A 19,999-nucleotide genomic window follows, 5' to 3' on the forward strand; every position below is an offset into this window, starting at 1 on the left:
CATGGTGGAGCCTGAGAGGCTGCCCTGTACAGAAGACCCTGCCCTGCCCCTCCCCCCCATGCCCCCCATCTCCTTCTGTGCTGGGACACTTGTTTTGTCAGTGGGAACCAAGGCATTGGGGATGTGGGCGTTTTATGGGCTGCGGGTTCAGTTACCTAACAGGGAGGGACTGGTGAAGCGTGAAATCAGATGGTGGAAGGAAAAAGTCAGGGTGGAGGGAAATACTAAATAATCCTCAAGAGGTTGTCCAGGGATGGGGCAGGTGCTTTATATGGGCTTTTTTGGGTCTGGCATCCCTGCAACTACTCTGAGCAGACAGAAAATGAGACAGTGCTTGGGAGGATGATGACATTATGATATCTAACCAAATGGCATTTCGTTTAAAAAAAAGCAAAAAAAAAAAAAAAAACAGGGTCGCCTGGGTGGCTCAGTGGGTTAAGCGTCCGACTTCGGCTCAGGTCATGATCTCGCGGTCCGTGTGTTCGAGCCCCGCGTCGGGCTCTGTGCTGACAGCTCAGAGCCTGGAGCCTGCTTTGGATTCTGTGTCTCCCTCTCTCTCTGCCCCTCCCCCGCTCATGCTCTGTCTCTCTCTGTCTCAAAAATAAATAAACATTAAAAAAATTAAAAAAAAAAAAAACAAAATTAGAGAAATGGCAAACAGGTGAGTGATTGTGGGGTTTGGGGTGGGGGACGGCTTGATTCCAAATCACAGAGGGATTCTTTGGCAGAGGACGTGGCTCTGCATTCTGATGGTGGTTACACCTATCTGGGAGGTGTTAAAACACCCAGAACTGTTATCGTCCGCCCCTCCCCAAGTTTTACTCTCTGAAATCTAAAAACTATTTAAAACACTACAACAACCTTCAAGGTAGATAATAGCCCCATTTCAAAGATAGTGGACACTGGGGCACAGAGAAGCAAAGTCCTCTACCCAGCATCACGTAAGATTCATGGTCAGGTTTGACCTGCGGGCTCAGGCCTGTCTGCCTCGTAGTTTGTGCCTTCAGCTAAAATACGTGAGCGGATGCTCTGCAAGACAGAGCCGCATTTTGATGTTGGAGGGACCCTCGACACTGCGCTTGTCACGCTGTTTGATAAATTGGCCTAGCCGTAGGGGCGAGGGGGTAAGGTGAAGATTTCGAACGGGCAGCGCCGTGGAGGACAGAGTGCCTTTCTGACGGATGCAGCTCCCACAAGTTGAACCTGGGTTGTCAGACTCTCAATTTCCAAGAAAAATGCAAATCCACTTTTGTGTATGAACTCTCCTCGTTTTTGGAAGTTGCCAGTGAATTGCATTAAAAATAAAAACTCTGGGGTGCCTGGGTGGCTCAGTTGGTTAAGTGTCCAGCTTCAGCTCAGGTCATGATATTGCAGTTCGTGGGTTCGAGTCCTGCATCGGGCTCTGTGCTGACAGAGGCCTGGAGCCTGCTTCGGATTCTGTGACTCCCTCTCTCTCTCTGCCTCTGCCCTGCTCAGGCTCTGCCTCTCTCTCTGTCTCTCTCTCTTTCAAATATAAATAAGTGTTAAAAAATACAAAAAAATAATAAAAAGAAAAATAACTCTAGTTGGCCAGAACACATAAATCCAACCCAAAGTACAAAAACCAGCCATCGGTCATCAGTTGGATACTTAACTATTCAAATTAATTTTGGTGCATGACAGAGGGGAAGGCTTCCCTCAGAGACTTCTCACCCGACTTGCTAACGCACAGGCCCCTCGTTTGCTGTCTCGTTTGCTGTCTCGGGCCTTCTCTCTGGTGTAAAGCAAGGAGCTGAAGCCTGGTGGATTGTTATAGTCCCTTTCTTTGACCGTATGAGAAATAAGTCATAAATAAGCATGAGAGGAGGAAGGAAGGCCTGATTCTTTTCTTCTTCTAGACTCCTGTTTGCTTCTCTGGGAATCCCGTCTCCTCTTGTCGCACAGGGTGTTTGCTCTGGGCTGAACAAACACAGCAGTTCAGCAGTCCTGTTTGTGACACAAATGTGCCTGGATGCTCTGTTAGAGACGCTGACAGAGCAATGGGAACTTGTCAGACCCGGAGCGTTTCTGCTTGTTTATTCCTCCGCTGTCGCTGATGGGAGGCCTCCTTTCTTTCTCTGTGTCAAGTGATACCTTGAAGTCAGGCATCCTTTGAGAGTATGGATACAGAGCTGGGGGCTGAGGCTTCCCACATGTTGCCTTTTTTTTTTTTTTTTTTTCTTTCTTTCTAAAACAGTGGATGAGATGAAGAATGTCTCTTCTTGGCTTTTGATGGATGAGAGAACTTTTGCCAGGGTCTCTGGTCTGGATGGTATTGTTCCCTTGAAGGAGCCGCCATTTTGTGGCTCCTGGAATTCCAGCTTTTGAACAGAGAAAATCGAGTTCTTTTTCATTGAAAATGAAACTGTGTTTTGCTTGTACAGAGTTAATTTTGTTGTTATAAGTAGTGCATGCACGTGGTGAGAAATTTCAAAAGACCAAAGGATGTTCAATGAAAAGCCAACCTGTCTGTAACCACCTGTCTGTCCTTTCTGACAGGTGACCACGGTTACCTCATTTTAGTCTTCTTGGGGAGTTCTTCTATGTTATATACCAGGGATTTTCAACCTGATTTCTGTTCCCCAAGGGGACATGTGGCACTGCCTGGAGACTTTTTTTTTTTTTTTTTTTTTACATTTACTTATTTTGAGGGTGAGCGTGCGGGAACCGGGGAGGGGCAGAGAGAGAGGGAGAGAGAATCCCAAGCAGGCCCTACACTGTCAGCACAGAGCTGGATGCGGGGCTCGAGCTTGCAAACAATGAGATCATGATCTGACTTGGAACTCAAGAGTTGGACGCTTAACCAACTGAACTACCCAGGCACCCCTGGAGACTTTTTTTTTTGTTTGTTTTAAGCTTTTATCTTTAAGTAATCTCTATGCCCAGTGTGGGGCTCGAACCCACGACCCTGAGATCAGGAGTCCCACGCTCCACCAGCTGAGCCAGCCAGATGCCCCTAGAAACATTTTTGTTGTCACAACGGGGATGTGGGTGCTACTGGCAATGGAGGCCAGGGATGTACTAAACGTCCTACAAGGTGCAGGACAGCCCCCAGCCCCCCTCCTCCACCCCCCACAACAAAGACTTATCCAGCCCCAAATATCACTAGCGCCAATGTTGAGAACCCCCAAGAACACATATATTCGTATCTGTGTTCCCTTTCCGTCTTTTCTCCCCACACCAATGCGGATATCTTTTACTGGTTGTCACCTTCTTTGTCATTAAACAGGCTGGCTTTGGGGTGCCTGGGTGGCTCAGTCGGTTAAGCGTCCGACTTCAGCTCAGGTCACGATCTCGCGGTCCGTGGGTTCGAGCCCCGCGTCGGGCTCTGGGCTGATGGCTGGAGCCTGCTTCCGATTCTGTGTCTCCCTCTCTCTCTGCCCCTCCCCCATTCATGCTCTGTCTCTCTGTGTCTCAAAAATAAATAAAGGTTAAAAAAAATTAAAAAAAAAAACCAAACAGGCTGGCTTTTCCATATCAGCACATAAAGATCTCTCGTTGTTTTTTAGCGGTTGTATTTTATTCTATTTCAAGGTGAACTGTTAATTTATTTACCCAGGAGCCTTATTTATCGACTCTAGGTTGTGTTGCTGTTGCCAACAGCTGAAATGAAGACCCTTTTACCCATGTGGGAGTATAGCCATAGGATGAATTCCTAGACGCAGAATCTTGGGTCAGAGGCCACGTGCAGTTGACATTTTGAGAGATGTTGCCAAATTGCCCTGCAAAGAGGTGGTTCTGATTTATGCTTCCTCCAGAAATGTAAGATCGTGTCTTTCTCCAGCGTTGGTGTTTCTTCTTCCTGGTTTCCATTTATAGCCGAAGCTGTCTTCGTATCAGCCGGAAAGTTCAAAACGTTGGCAGCAAAGGTGGATTGTGAAGATATTCCCGATATAGGAGGGCAGGGGTGGAAGAAATCCTGATAAGCGACTGTCCGCTAAATGAGACGGAGAAGCTCTCCTCTTCTCCCCGTGGAGGAGAAGAAAGTCAAAATGCGGTTGAAAATTCGAGAACGACAATTGGATGTGGCTCAACTCCTGAAGGTCTGATCCCAGGACCCACCCCCCACCCCGGCTTCGGGTGGTTTCTCGTTAGGAGCCACCTTACCTCAGCTTATTGACCAGAGAAACCTGAACTGTAAAATAACGTGCTGTACCGTTTCTTCATTCCTCTTGATTATGAGAATTTCCGAGTCCAGTCTTTTATTTTTTTTTATTTTTATTTAAAAAAAAAATTTTTTTTTTTAACGTTTATTTATTTTTGAGACAGAGAGAGACAGAGCATGAACGGGGGAGGGGCAGAGAGAGAGGGAGACACAGAATCGGAAACAGGCTTCAGGCTCTGAACCATCAGCCCAGAGCCTGACGCGGGGCTCGAACTCCCGGACCGCGAGATCGTGACCTGGCTGAAGTCGGACGCTCAACCGACTGCGCCACCCAGGCGCCCCAAGTCCAGTCTTTTAAAGGCTAAAGTTAAGAGATTGCATTTACTGTAGACACAGCCACACACACACACACGATTATTCTGATGAGTTTGTAGGTCTCTTTCTGTGAATCCTAAGGTTTAGAAAAGTGATACTGTTAACACAAAGGTTAAGGCAAATCAGGAGGAATTTTCTTTACTCACAGAGAAGATTGGTCTGGGGCGCCTGTTGGCTCAGTCAGTTGAGTGTCGGATTCTTGATTTTGGCTCAGATCCCACGTGTCAGGCTCCCTCTTATCAGCGTGGAGCCTACTTGGGATTCTCTCTCTGCCCCTCTTACATGGTCTTGCGTGCTCTCTCTCTCTCTCTCAAAATAAATGAATATTAAAAAGAAGACTGATGCAGCAGTTCTCAGTATTAGCGGCCAGTTAGAATCATCTTTTTTTTTTTTAATTGCAAAAAAATTTTTGTTTAATGTTTATTTTTGAGAGACGGAGCACGAGTAGAGGAGGGGCAGAGAGAGAGGCACAGAGTCCAAAGCAGGCTCCTAGCAGTCAGCACTGAGCCCAGCGTGGGGTGGGGCTTGAACCCATGAACTGGGAGATCATGACCTGAGCCAAAGTTGGATGCTTAACCGGCTGAGCCACCCAGGTGCTCCCCCCATTTAAAAAATCTTAATATTTAAAACAAACAAAAAAACCAAAAAAATAAAATTAAGTAGGCTCTATGCCCAATGTGGGGCTTGAACTCATGACCCTGAGATCTAGAGCTGCATGCTCTACTGACTGAGCCAGCCAAGGCGCCCCATCTGGGGTATTTTTTTTTTTTTTTTTTTGGAATGTTTATTTATTTTTAAAAGAAAGAGCTCATGAGCAGGGGAGGTGCAGAGAGAAAGGGGGACAGAGGATCAGAAGTGAGCTCTGTGCTGACAGCAACCAGCCGGATATGGGGCTCGAACCCCACGATCTGCACGAGGTCATGACCCGGGCTGAAATCAGACACTTAGTGGAGTGAACCATCCAGGTGCCCCTCTCTGGGTTATTTTTAAACGGCCAGTGTCCAGGCCTTCCCCCAGGCTAGTTAATTCACATTTTCAGGGAGGGGGACCGAGACATTAGGATTTTTTTGTTTAAAGCTCTGTTGATTTCAGTTTGCAGCCAAGATTATCAGTTAGTGCACTACAGATGAATGGTAAACGTTCAGGCCTTGGACCAAATCTGGCCCCCTGCTTGTTTTTGTAAATAAAGTGTTATTAGAACACAGTGTCATCAATTTGCGTGCATATTGTTTATGGTCACTTTGGTAGCAGAGGCTGTATGGCCTGCAGAGCCCAATTTGCTCTCTGACAGCAAAAGTTTGCTGACTCCTGGTGTAGTAGATGGTGTTTTTTGTTTTTGTTTTTTGGGTTTTTTTTTTTTTTTTTTTTTGGTAACTGCTGTGTCGAGTGTTCATTGAGGACACTGATGGAAAAGTATTTTTGTGAGTTAATTTCTTTTACAACTTCATACTTGAAAAGCTGCCTTTTCCCTTAGGAAGCCAGTATCCTTTCTCATTTCTGAAAGTGGAAGTTATGAGACCGGCTTCCTATCCTTTCCCTTTCCGGTCACATTCACCACTTAACTGTTGAAATCCCTAAGTCGTTCTCATAGTGCTTGTTCTTGAATTGGATCTTTTTTCTTTCTCTGTTTCCTTGGTCGTCCTCCTTTTCCCCCTTGCCGTTTTATTGTTGTCATTATTAGTCTCTGTTCTCTCTGTAAGGTGCATCTCCAGTAAATTTGCAGGAATATTCTTCCCTTGCTCCGAAATACCCCGTGCCTTCACCCCATCTTCTCTGTGCGCATCTCCAGTCCTGCACAAAGAAATGCACACGGATGCTCACACACGTGTATGCACACGCTCACAGGTGGATATGTTATTAGAGCCTTAGAGCCTTTTCTCGTAGGACAACGATGGTATCTGCTTCTTTTGAGCAACTCACTTCTGACATTTTCCTGAGGGCTGCCCCGAGTGTGTTTTGGGGAAAGGGCCCTTCCTAATCCTAATCTCCCCTTGGTAGTGACCTCATTTCGGTGGTAAAATTAAGTCGGAGCAGTCTGTCGCTCTCGTGAGCTGTGAGAGGGTTGCGAGGGGTTCGGGGGAGGCTGCCTACCTCTGCTGACTTGAACGGATCTCTGGGTGTGCAGGGTCGAGGGACTGCCCCGTTCCTGCGTGACGGGGAAGGTGTGTGGGTCATGTTGGAAAATGGATACGAGCAGTGAGTGAAGGTTTTGAGCAGCCCTTGTGGTCCGGCCCTCAGACTGTATACACCGGGCTTCTCTGACAGCCTGGTGGGCATAGATGTGTTGGGGTGGGGACAGCAGGGGGTGGAGGGAGCCTGAGAGTGAGCTCATAGGTGGTGGCAACGGGCTCGGAGGTGGCCTCTCATCTTTGTCCTTGATAGATGTTACGTTGGTTTTCTGGGATTGGCCAGGACAGGGCATATGCTCTGCATTCTGTGCCTAGGGTCAGTTGGAGAGGCAGGGGGATGCCAGGGGTGGCAGGCAGGTGGCAGCTAGTGACCCCTGCCTGTGAAGTCTCCTTGCTTCCTGGGCCTGTGCAGCCGCCTTCATTTTGTCCCTTTCTTCTGTTTTGGGGGACGCTGGAGGAGGTGGGGCGAAAGGAATGTAAGCAATGCAAGCTTACAGACCCTTGGAATCCGGTCCAGTTGGTCATGTAAGGAGCCCATGGCGGAAGCGGGGAGGGTGGCCAGACCCTTGGCCTTGAGTCCTCCATCAGAGACCTTTGCCTGGGATTAGGGTGAGGAACTTGGGCCGTATCTGAGCCAGAAGACAGAGGTTTCGTATCCAGGGCTGATCTGTTCACCTGTCTTCAGATGGATGTCTGAGCCACAAAGGAGCACAGCAGCTTGGCTGTAAGGTCTGCCTGTCTGACATTTACCCCACTTTTCTGACTTGAAGTCCAGTCTAGGTGGACCAGGAATGAGCAGCAAAGTCTCCGTGGTAAATGAGGAAGCCGGACCCCCAGTTATGTGTATGTGTGCTCTGGGGGGATGGCGGCAGGGAGGCAGCACTCAGCGTCTGTTGGTTACAAGTCCTCTCGGATCTGGGCCTGGAGTTAAAAGCACACTCTGGCCAGATGCAGTGTGACTTTATCTGTTGATGCGGAGATTGACCATACTACTGTAACCTTTGGCTTTCAGGATCCCTAATGACGCGGAGTTCGACAGACAACCGTCTGGCTGGGGTTGTGCGTTTTAAATATTGAAAGCCACCCAGGCGACCGTTCAGCAGACACGTGTGTTGGCGGGCCATTACCAGCCCACCCTTGAGCAGATGATGTGGGGGCAAGGTTTTTGGGGTTTCTCTCTCCTCCGTGCTCTCCAACGTGTGTGTGCGAGAAGGAAGCTAAGTGAGGAGTGTCGCGTGTTCTTCCGTCCAGTGCGTGTCTGATGAGGGTGCGACCCTGTCTTCCAGATCGAAGCAAGGCCGAGATGGACCTAAAGGAGCTGAGCGAGTCGGTCCAGCAGCAGACCGCGCCCGTCCCCCTCCTCTCGCCCAAGCGGCAGATCCGCAGCAGGTTCCAGCTAAATCTCGACAAGACCATAGAGAGCTGCAAAGCACAATTAGGTACGTCCTTTGGTTTGCTCTCGCATCGTCACTGTGGTCGCCGTCGTCACCGTTAACTCTTTGTAGGGTCGCCGCCCGGATGAAGCCAGCGTTGGATCCCGGCTGCTGTAGGGCAGCATTGAGCGTGCGACTCAGATACAGTTCCCCCAACGGCGGAGCCTCTCGGATCGGCTCGTCACTTGTTCACAAGGGTTCTTTGACATCACCCAGTTTATTCTCTGGGTGTGGTAGCCTGCAGCCTCGAGGTGCAGGTGGCAGGGAAATTTGGAAGCGGAAGGGTCTTCCTGAGTTTGCCCCCACGCTCGCTGTCTGCACACGTCACTGGCTCACGGTCAAGTCCAGTTCGTCCCACAAGCAACTGACACAAACCCTTGTGCCGCAGACCGGGCCCTCCCCACCTGGCACACGCATCCTGCTTCCGTACCTGTTGCCTGCCTTCCTCTTCCCCGCGCTGCCTGCCTTCACACCGCCTCCCTGAATTCTTTCCCTAAGGCTGAGCTCAGGCATCCCCTCCTCCAGGAAGTCTCCTCTGACTGCCCTCCCTCCCTATCTGCCCCCTCCTGTGGCACTTTATTGCTGGGGAACATCAGTGGTCACTTTGTGTGGGGGTGTCCCTCTACACCGGAAGCTAGACTGGAAGCTCCTGGAGGGCAGGGAGGTTGTTTCATAAGCGTTTACGTTCTCCAAGGTACTTGGTCTTGTGTACATAGTAGGCGCTCTGGAATGTTTGCGGACTGAGTAAACAAAAGCAGGAGGGTGTTTGCGAAGAAGTAGGGGGTGGCTGGCCTCAGGAGAGAGAGCCCCGCTAGGGTGAGGTTGAGAGTGTCTGTGGGTGCTCTGGACCTTAGAATGACTAAGCTGTGGTTAGGAGTCATCCAGAAGGGCCAGAGGAGGAATGGTTGTAATTTTGCAGGCCATTTAAGTATCTGCCTTGGGTCCTTCCATGCAGCTGGGCTGACTCCTTAATTTATTATTCATGTTAATAAGGATTTTAATATTTCTGTTTACTGACTGTCTCCTGCATACCTCGCACTGTACCACGCACGGTGCATAGATTGCCCTCACAGGTCGATACCATTTTCAATCCCATTTTGCAGATGAAGAAACTGAGGCTCAGAGTGGTAGGTCCCTAGTTCAGGGTCACCAGGTGAATAAATGCACAAGAGCAGGGTTTGAACTCGTGTCTTTTGGGCTCTGGTATGCAAGCTTTCCTTATCACATTTGTGGTCACACTTGTCCTCGTATCTGACCGTATCTGACCTCGTATCTGGCTACAGTAGCATAAGCCTTAGGACCCAGAAGTTAAGACCAGATCTGAGTTTTTGGCTTTTGGCTTCTCCTGTTTTTGATGGAGCCCTGACGGAGGCAGATCTACTTCTGAGATGAGTCTGCTGGTATCTGGTGCCCTGGGCTGCTCGTGGCTTTTGTCTGTTTGCAAGTTTCCTTTCTGTGTTTGGGTCTCAATGGTGACCCCACTCACGGTGACCGTTGCCCCAGAACGAAGGCGGTACAGATTTGAGTTTTCCTCCTTTCAAAATTTTAAGATACGGTATCATTAACCTGTGGCCGGACGACGCCTCCTTACTGGGAGCAAGACATGTCAGTGGGTTGAATGGAACATGCTTTCACCCACTTTTGTTTGTGTCTGTGAAACACCCGCTACAATGTCATTTTGCATTTCGATAGAGACGTGGAAGTGTGTGACTTTGGTCTTGACTCCGCTGTCCATGAAGGACCAGGGTGGACAAGGCGGCAGTGACTCTGCCTTAGCACAGGGCGTTGGAGGGAGGGTGGGGCAGCCGGGTCACCTGGAGATGGTGCGTCCCTGCCGGAAGGGGCCAGTGGCTTCGTGGCTCCAGCCGGTTGCTGCCTTGCAGGCCTGTGACCCAGAGTGGCCAGATCTTGCGTTTTCTTCCACACAAGCCTGCTGCCTTGATTTCCGTGTGAAATTTCCTGGTTTGTGAATTGGGCAACACGTTCTAAGTGAGAAACAAACAAACGACAAAATAGCCGCTGGGCCAAACCATGGCCCCCTAAGTAAAACGTGTGCTGGCCAGATGCGGCTTGTAGGCTGTGAGCTGGCGACCTCTGCCTCAAGGCTTTGGTTTATTTCTTTGAGCTCTGGACTCAAAGCGACGAGGACTTGAATGCTTTGGGAATTGGTGGCAAGAGAGCTGGTGCTCCGTCAGGAGTGCCCAGGGTTCCGGCCTTGCCTCTATCTTGGTTTTCTTTGGGCCTTAGGGTAAGTGATTTCTCTGGGCCTCTGTTTTCTAATCTGTAAAGTGGATCCATTTTAACAGCTCATCTCCTTTGTTCCCCACCCCTCCCAGTCTCCACGGCCCGGTTAGTTATCAGTGTCGCAAGGATGCAGCTCCGGATGAATTTAAAATTTATGTTGTCTGGTCCCTTGTCATCTTCGAGTGTCAGTAACCGAAACCCTCTGCAAACCCCAGTCGGCATTTGTTAGATGCCGTCCACTGCTAACCCCACCAGGCCAGGGGGATGCAATTTGAAATGTTTCATTTTATTCCAGCATTTGGCGTGGAAAATGTTTGCGTTTGGGGTCCTGCCCTTTCTTTTTGTGACTACGCCACATGCTGGGTTTTCTCTTTGAATTTAGGCATAAATGAAATCTCAGAAGATGTTTACACGGCTGTGGAGCACAGCGATTCGGAAGAGTCAGAGAAGTCCGATAGTAGTGATAGCGAGTATATCAGTGACGATGAACAGAAGTCCAAGAATGAGCCAGAGGACGCAGAAGACAAAGAGGGTAGTCGGGTGGACAAAGAGCCATCGGCTGTCAAAAAAAAACCCAAACTGGCAAACCCAGTGGAGACTAAGGAGGAGCTGAAAAGCACATCACCGGCCAGCGAGAAAGCAGATCCCGGCTCGGTCAAGGAAAAGGCAAGCCCCCAGCCCGAGAAGGACTTCTCCGAAAAAGCAAAAGCCTCCCCTCACCCTGCAAAGGATAAACTGAAGGGGAAAGATGAGACAGATTCCCCAACAGTGCATTTGGGCCTGGACTCCGATTCAGAAAGCGAACTTGTCATAGATTTAGGAGAAGACCATACTGGGCGGGAGGGTCGAAAAAATAAGAAGGAACCCAAAGAAACATCTCCCAAGCAGGATGGTAAGTGAACCCCCACCAGTTTCGGTTTCTCGATTTGGCTTAGAGTACCCCCTTGTGTTGGTATTTCCAGAAGTTACGTGGCTCTCCGACATCACAAAGGGGGGGGGCACCAGAGCAGACCTTTGATTGGCTCGAGGTCACCTAGCTAAGTCACTAATCAGGTCCAGGACTGACTCCAGGCCTGCCCGCCTCTCGCCCAATGTGGTTGATTTTGAGCTCAGAAAAATAAAAAACGGTAGGTGTTTCTAGCAGTCGGGTCATTTTTTGCCCAAGCTCCACTTTCCCAATATGCTCACTTGTTTCCCTAAAATGTTTGTCAACATTTAGACATTTGACAAGGTTGGAATTGTTAGAAGTGTTTGTTTTTCATTTTTTTGTTAAAACATTTTTTTAATGTTTATTTTTGAGAGAGACAGAGAGAGAGAGAGAGAGAGAGAGAGAGAGGGAGCATGAGTTGGGGAGGGGCAGAGAGAGAGACACACACACAGAGTCCGAAACAGGCTCCAGAGTCTGAGCTGTCAGCACAGAGCCTGATGCAGGGCTTGAACTCATGAACCGTGAGATCCTGACCTGAGCCAAAGTATGACCAACTGAGCCACCCAGGCGCCCCTGTTAGAAGTGTTTAATTCAAAGATCTTGATGAGTTCAGCTTCTGTTCTTCCCTTCACGCTGCCCAGGTGCCTCATGGTGCATTTTCTTACTGGAATCTGAGACCATTTGGGGAGATGGTACCTGAATACCGAGTGCTTCTTGGGGCCCTAGACAGGGAGAGGGCACTGGATGGTGGGCACCTGAATTGAGGTGCCACCATATATGTGTTTATCCGACCTGAGTCCAGGGTCTTTGAGCCCTGGCATTGTTGGCATCTTGTGCCGTGTAATTCTTTGTGCTGTGTGTTGGAGAATGTTTGGCAGCCTCCCGGGCCTCTGCCCGCTGGATGCCAATAGCCTCTGCCTACTGGTGGCAGTCAAAGATGTCTTGATATTGCCATTTGCCCCCTGGGCGGCACAAATCTCTGGCTGAGAACCATCACCTGATCTCAGGGGTGCTCCCCGTTGCCGCTGTCACAGACCGAACCCGCAGTGGCCACCCTCCCCTGGCGCAGCCCAGGCATGTTGACAAGCCCTCCAGGAAGAGCGTGTGAATGATGTGAAGGGTGTCCTTCCCGTGGACAAGGCAGTTAGCGTGTTTTTTTTAGCTGGTTTGGCAAGTGGGTGTAAGGGGATTCCAACGTGCCCAAGAAAGGGAGAGAAGAATTAATTTAGGGCCCAGGAAAAACATTGCCTACGGACACGCTGGAAATCGTAGCCATAAAACCTTCTGGACTTTGTGAGCACCTGAAGGGCTAGTCAGGTTTAATTTCTGACCTGGGCCAACTTTTGACAGGAGCTAACTTCCCAACCAAACTCTTGAGTCAGAGGTGATTCTACACCCCCTGAGCATTTTGGAGGCTGGCTGCATAAAGCATTTCGGGAGTGGGCCTTGAGAATCTTTGTTCTGTGCCACGGAGCCTCAGTTGTTGGGGAGAGAGAATTTCTGCAGTTCACTGATGAACCGTGTCTGAATGGTGCGGTGGAGGGAGAAAGAGAAGTGATTGAAAGGGGCAGGGAGGCTAGAACAGCACACTGTCCTGAGTCCCTGTGGATTTGGGGGTGGCCTCCAAAAAATCCGACTGTGTTGTGGATTGGGGTTTGAGGCAGATGTGGCAGCAAACAGTAGGAGAGTAGCATCTTTTCCATATTCCATGTAGTTTGGGGGGAATATTTGGGTACAAAGAAGGCAGTGCTCCTATGAGTGATAGGTATACTGTTCCTTAATGTCCGGAACCTGTCTTTTGATTGATTGGTTTTATGCCTCTTCCTCTTCCAGAAAGGATCTGTAACAGATTGACAAGAATATTTAACCATGAAACAAAACGAAGATACAGAAGTCTGTAAAAGAGGAAGGTAGAATAGTAAGAGGTCCGGGAAGGTTTATGCACATAACTATGTACTGTTTCGGCCTTCAGTGTTAGCAAAGTTGAGCTTTCATTTTGGCTGTGAGCTTCCTAGCGGTCAAAGCAAAAAGGGAAATACAGCCCCTTAAAAGATCTCATATTCCCCTCCCACTCCCCCCCCCCCAAAAAAAACAAAGATCCCAGTCGATTAAGCGAAATATAGCTGTTCTCGCACTGATGTCTGAGGGAAATACCTTCAAGAGGCCCCAAGTATACAGTGGTTGTAATTAAGCTGAAGATGATTCTGAAACTTAATTCAGTTCGTGCATTATCCTGGGGGTTGGGACAAAGACCTACCAGTCTTTTTAAAAAATTTTTTTTAATGTTTTATTTTATTTTTGAGACAGAGAGGGACAGAGCATAAGCAGGGGAGGGGCAGAGAGGGAGGGAGACACAGAATCCGAAGCAGGCTCCGGGCTCCGAGCTGCCAGCCCAGAGCCCGACGTGGGTCTCGAACTCACGGAGTGTGAGATCATGACCTGAACCAAAGTCGGACGCTCAACCGACTGAGCCACCCAGGTGCCCCAAGACCTACCAGTCTTAAAATCTAGAGCCCCTCAATGGTAGTTTGGGTCTTGAAAGATCGACTTGGTACCAGACTCTGCAGTAGAGCATGTTTTCAACGGTGTGTTTAGCCGAAGGGTATTTTGGAGTGAGCCGTGGTGACCTCCAGCTCCCCTTCAGCTGGGAATGAAGCTCATGTATAGAATCTGGATACGTAGCTAGCAAAACAGCTTTGTGGCTGGTGATGTCAGAATAGAGGCAAAGAGAGAGCTTACTTCAAGACCTTGCTGTGAACATCAGCAATTTCCATTCTTCTCTTTAAAAGCCTGCCTTTTAGGGACTAGACAGCGACCAAAGTCTAGAAGAAGTAGTTTTAATAAGTAGGGACAGCTTCTGGAGTATTGGCCCTTAAGAGACTCACCCTTTTTTGGGCTACAGGTCATTTGATTATACGCTTCAAATTTCTAGGACAAATGGAATTTCTTATGGCCTCCCCCCCACCCCCCCCAAACCATTAGAATCTGTTAGGAATCAAAATAGTTGAGTATCTGAGTGCTTTGAGCCCAGCATCTTTTCGGATTGCACACTCCAGTGTTTCATTTGGAACAGAGGGGCCGCCAAGCCACCTGTGAGGCCAGCTGTTTGCTTCCGAAAAGTGGTACAAAGAAAAGGACCTTTTTGTGGTTGCCCTGTGTCTGAGGAAAGGGGGACTAGGCTAGCTTGTCAACCATAACAGTATTGCTTTTCTGGTCACCCGGAAGCAAAGGGAGGCATGTGGGTGAGAAACCCCACCAGGGTACTGCCCCGGTGCAGGGCTCATAGAGAAACTGGGTTCAAAGCCACCTCTCCGCCTGGAGAGTGCAGGGACTGTGTCCAGTATCTGGCACATCATGTCATCCCAGGGAAGGGTCATCCCAGAGCTCCCCCTCTGGCTCTTCCTGTGTACTTACCTGTGAACTTGGCTAGGCTCTCCTCTCCGGAGGAGCAGGAGGACGGAAGGCCAGCCAGACGTGATGACCCCCACCTCCAGGTCAGGAAAGTCAGCTTGTTTTTTTTTTTTTGTTTGTTTGTTTGTTTTGTTTTTTCTTTCCCTCTCCTTTAGGAGATGGACTTCCTAAAACCCAGTGTACTGAAAAGCCTCCCTAGAACAGTCAAGGTCATGTCTTTCCCAGGTTCTAGAAATCTAAAAAGACAGACATGTTCCTGAAGAGGCGTTCATGTCGAGGCACATTGTCTAAGATCGGGGTGCTGACTTATTGCCTGTGTTCTGTGTGTGATCCCCAGGCATCCTCTTTGGGGGGGGGCAAACCCACCTCACTGGCGGCTGGCGTCTCTGCAGTGACAACCCTTTCACAAATGAGCGCCACGTGGCCCCCCCTTCTACGCTGCTCAGTGCTTCCGGCTCTAACCTGCCTTCCTGCCACTCCTCACTGCCTGCCCTCACTGACCCAAGCGCTGCCTGTTCCCAAACACGCCTTGGCTGATGCTGTCACCTTCCCAGTTCTCACTTCCGCCTGTTGGACATCCTACCCCTCCCTGCAGGCCTCCCCTCCCCCACCCCCACCCTAAGACTCCACGAAGCAGCTTTTTCCAAACTTCTCATTCACATTCATTGTTTCAGCCCTTCCCAAGTCCTGCTTGTATATAATCATTGACTTTATATTTTTATTGAAAGCCACTTACTCTTAATACAAAAATGAAACGCATTTTAGATGTAGATTTGGCCAGCACACACGTAAGGCATATACTCACCCTTACAAGCACTGAGCACCGTGTACAATTGTTGAATCGCTATATTGTACACCTGCGGCCAACCTAACGCTGTGTATGTTGCCTGTACTGGCATCACAATTAAAAAAACAAAACAAAACACTTAACAAAACAACAGCAACAACAAAGAAGGCAAGTCTCCTAACTTCACGATAAACACCATTGTGTTGGGAAGGTTCTGGCTTCGGGTTGGAATTACCTTTAGTGATAGGTGTCGAGGCCATTAGCAGCTTACTGGGACTTATCCTGGAGGGAGTCGGAGGTTAAGGGATACTTTTCTTTCTGGGTGACTTCCTGTTGTTCGGTGCTTTGACCTACGGGAAGCCATCTGATCCTTTGGGGTGCGTGCTTTAGAGGTTCCCTAGCCAAAGGGATTCTCCTCATCTCTAGATTGACTTTGGTTGGTTCTCTCACAAAGTGCTTACCCAGTTCTGTGTGTAAAACGAGCCTCGTGCGGTGGTTCTGCTCATCCACGTGTCGTTGGGCAACTTGAGGGCAGGAGCTGTGTCTCGTTCCCGTTTCCCCCGGAGGCCCAGATGAGAGTCTCAGAGGTGGGCATGTGCTCCCGAGAAGGGGCTGACCCTCTAGAACAGAGGTGCCGAAGTGGCCTAAGTGGGTACGGTGAGATGGGCACCTCCATCGGCGTGTCCCCGCCACGCCGAATTTGTCGGGCATTCCTGGCTGGCCTTGGTTTGTCTTACCCAGAGCCTGCTGGCCTAGAGACCCTGCACGTGAACCTGAGTCCAATCCACCGTCTTTTGTTTGTGTGTTGTTTGTTTTTTCACGCATCGGCTTTAGTCGTAGGTAAAGCTCCACCATCCACTACGGCGGGCGGCCAGTCCCCACCCGAAACTCCGCTCCTCACCCGCTCCTCCTCCCAAACTCCCACGGCTGGTGTCACGGCCACCACCAGCACCACGTCCACCGTCACGGCCCCGGCCGCCGCCGCCACGGGAAGCCCGGTGAAAAAGCAGAGGCCGCTTTTACCGAAGGAGACTGCCCCGGCCGTGCAGCGGGTCGTGTGGAACTCGTCAAGTAAGTTTCAAACGTCTTCCCAAAAGTGGCACATGCAGAAGATACAGCGCCAACAGGAGAGCCAACAGGAGAGCCAGCAGCAGCCACAGTGCTCCCAGGGGACGAGATATCAGACCAGACAGGCTGTGAAAGGTACCACGCACGCCCCCTTCTGTTCTCGTGGCGCCCGCTCCCTGTTCGCCACATCGACAGGAGAGAGAGAATGGTTTTGTTTTTTCCGTTCCTTTTTGTTTCCCGGCCGTTGCATCTTGAAGGCCTTACGCGTTCCATTTGGCATCATTTTTAAAAATTGTCTCGCAGCTCGTTTTTTTCACTCCTATTTATTTATTTTTCGTTTCTGAACAATACGTGCGTATAGGCTTCTTAGAAAAGGGTAAAATACTTACCCCCAAATCTGTTGTCTTGATTGAACTTCCATTTCATCCTCCACCCTTTCTCAGCGGCCACTGTTCACTGTAAAACCCTTTTTTATGCATGTATGCATATATATTTACATATATATGAATCTTCATAAAAAATAGGACTTTTTTTTTCTTTTTTTAAAACATAAAAATGGTACCATACTTGCTTTTTTTTTCCCCCCTCTTTTTTTTTTTCTTTTTCTTTTTCTTTTTTTTTTTAACCCATCAGCATGTTTTGGAGGTTCATCCATGTTAGTGCACAGAGCTCTTCATTGTTCTTTTGGACTGCTGCATAGTATTCCACAGTTGATGTAAATCAAGTATTCCCCTACGGATGGGCATTTAGATGGCTCCCAGTTTTTTTTCTGTTGTGAGCAGTGCTGCAATGAATATCGTTGCGTAAGTTTTCTCGTGCACATCCGTCAGCCTCTTGGCGTTACCTTGGGAAGAGTGCTTTCAGTGTGAGACACTGGTAGCAGAGAACTAGGGATTAGCCCCGTGGAGAAGAGCCGGCATCAGTCAAGAAGCAGTTGCCGAAGTTGGGTAATCAAAGCCGCCCGACACCCCCTCGGCCGCCTCGGCCAAGCCATGCGGGAGGCTCCACCTGGTGCCGTGCAGAGGAGTACCAGGTGGCCTCGTTTTTTGAGCACTGATGCAGATCATGTTTCCTAGGGAAGCCCGCATCTAGATCCTTGGAGATTGGGGTCTTTGGTTGAAGCCCTCACGTACTGAGCGCAGCCTAGCGAGTAGAGCTGTAAAGAGTAGCAGCAGGATGTGGGTTGACAGGTGGCCAGGTCTTGAAGAGCCCCAAAGAATCCCTTCGAAGATGGGGCGGGGGGCGGGGAGGGGTGGTTGGAGGTAAGCGTAACAGATTGGACAGGTCCAGTGGGAATGCAGCTAGATTGCTCTTGCTGTTTATTTTTTGTTTTATTTTTTTAACATTTGTTCATTTTTGAGAGAGAGAGAGAGAGAGTCAGAGAGCCCGAGTGGGGGAGGGGCAGAGAGCGAGGGAGACAGAATCCGAAGCAGGCTCCCAGCTCCCAGCTGTCAGCACAGAGCCCGACGCGGGGCTCGAACCCATGAACCTCGAGATCGTGATCTGAGCCGAAGTTGGACGCTTAACCAGTTGAGCCACCCAGGTGCCTCTGCTCCTGCTACTTTAAAGAGCTAGTGGGGCAGAACTAAATCTAGGATATTCGAGGTCGGGATGACTAGTTCCTGTGTTTTCTGTCTTCGCACCCCATCAGCATTACGAGCTTCCCCAGGGGAATTTAGGTGCTGGAGTTGAGAGGCCCATTGATGGTATGGTTCTCAATTTCCAGGTTGTCTTGTGTCAAAGCTGAACAAAGCTGGATACTAGTTAAAGTGGTAAGGATGGGTTTTAATCAGTATGTACTATTACGATAGGGAGAAAAAGTCCAGCCTAAACTGAAGTCAACCCTACTTTGTACAGAGGTGACGAGGCATTTTAAAGGGAGAATGGACGGGGGTAGGGAAGGGGCCGAGTGAGGACCTCCAATAGAGTCAGGGAAGTGAAATTTTACAAAAAATGGGAAATGGGGGTTGGTCCGTGTGAAACCCACGTGGGGTTGCTAACTGCTGCTTCTCAAAGTTAGGCTCCTACCCTCCCTGGGAGATGGGCCACAGGGGGTTTGCTGTAACAAACAGTAAATTTATATGGCAGCCTTGAACTTTCTCAGGCAGGCACTTTAATGGGGTCTGGGGTCATCCTAGGGATGTGGCCTTGAGCTGTTAGAAAAGTTATTTGTGTTTGCCTGAGGCTTGGTCCCAGAAATGGCTTAGAGGATCCTAGTTAGAGTCTGGTCAAAGGGAGGATGTTTGTCATTTGAAAGTAGAAAAGCTCAAAGGGCACACATTGGGGACTTCACTCCCTCTGTGCAGCTTCGTGCTGGGTCGGGCCCTTCCCGTGGCGGTCGGGTGACCAGGACCCTTTCCTTTCCTAGCTGTGCAGCAGAAGGAGATCACACAGAGCCCATCCACCTCCACCATCACCCTGGTGACCAGCACCCAGTCGTCGCCTCTGGTCACCAGCTCGGGGGCCACGAGCACCCTCGCGTCCTCAGTCAGCGCAGACCTGCCCATCGCCACTGCCTCCGCTGATGTTGCTGCGGACATTGCCAAGTACACTAGCAAAGTGAGTGCCCATGGCACCTGGGGGATGGGGGGGGGGGGTGGCGTGTCAGAGGACCAGCTTCCGGATGGGAGCCTGGAGAATCACGACCTTGCAGGTTTTACGGGGTGTTTTGGAGGGAAGACCCTGTTTGAAGTGAAGATCTCCAAGCCCAGATTCTTCCACTTGGCTCTGAAGTTGGATCCAAGCAGAGAAATCTAGAATGGGCTGCATCTTGTTCTGAGTGCTTAGATTCTAAAGTTGGTACAGAGCAGGAAAATGACACAGTGGCAGAATTACCCTGCGGAGCTCACACCACTCGTGAAGACAGTTTCCTTAAGCGCTGGGACGGGTTATTGTTCCGTCAGTTGATAACAGACCAAGGAGTTGGTTTATGATTCAAAAGCCATGTGGAATGAAGTGACACGAGTCTTAGGCGGGAGGTATGTAAGGTATGATACCCACACCAGGATGGACTAGGGAGGGGTGGATTCCCTCCCGACTCACCCGCCCCCTGAGTTCACTGCTGGGTGTTCGCTCAGTGCAGACTCTTCCTCTTCATTTGCCAGGTGCTTCTTTGCTCGTTGAATTCAGGCAAATACAACCAGGAGCTGTTCTCAAGGTCACATGAGGTTGCTCTGGAGTGACACGCGGGTCCGTAGCCACAGACCGCTCGATAGCGGAATAACCACGAGGCCAGGATTTTGTCTGTTTTGCTTACCTCCAGGGCCTAGAACGGTGCCTGGCTCACAGTAGGTGTTGCTGCAGGGTTGTTAAATGAATGCATGCTGGTGCCTAACTTCTCTGTGTTGGGCTTATTACCGTGAAGGGCTATTAATAGTAGTTAATGAGGAATAATCTAGGCAGAGTGTTTAGTATGTCACTAAGTAGGCAGTAATAATAATTTACTCTTCACTAAGGAGTAAATGATTAGTTAGTTACTAATGAGTACACTATTCAGGTTTA

General features: G+C 49.5%; 1 protein-coding gene and 1 non-coding gene across 47 annotated transcripts in view; one reads left to right on the forward strand and one right to left on the reverse strand.

Moving 5' to 3' along the window:
* ZMYND8 (zinc finger MYND-type containing 8) overlaps positions 1-19,999 on the forward strand; it is a 126,197-nt gene that overhangs the window by 84,728 nt on the left and 21,470 nt on the right. For 20 of the 46 annotated variants that reach the window (XM_045444332.1, XM_045444344.1, XM_045444335.1 and 17 more), the window contains 4 exons: positions 7,914-8,066; positions 10,687-11,196; positions 16,265-16,633; positions 18,867-19,057. In XM_045444332.1, the coding sequence (XP_045300288.1) occupies positions 7,914-8,066; positions 10,687-11,196; positions 16,265-16,633; positions 18,867-19,057 (1,223 nt within the window). The remainder of the gene's footprint in view (positions 1-7,913; positions 8,067-10,686; positions 11,197-16,264; positions 16,634-18,866; positions 19,058-19,999) is intronic. The other 26 variants (XM_045444351.1, XM_045444347.1, XM_045444346.1 and 23 more) reach the window with 3 other exon arrangements.
* TRNAR-CCU lies at positions 2,898-2,970 on the reverse strand. Its single transcript has one exon. It is a non-coding gene; the product is annotated as a tRNA-Arg (tRNA).

The sequence above is a fragment of the Leopardus geoffroyi genome, chromosome A3 (assembly GCF_018350155.1).
Source record: "Leopardus geoffroyi isolate Oge1 chromosome A3, O.geoffroyi_Oge1_pat1.0, whole genome shotgun sequence".
NCBI classification, from domain to species: domain Eukaryota; kingdom Metazoa; phylum Chordata; class Mammalia; order Carnivora; family Felidae; genus Leopardus; species Leopardus geoffroyi.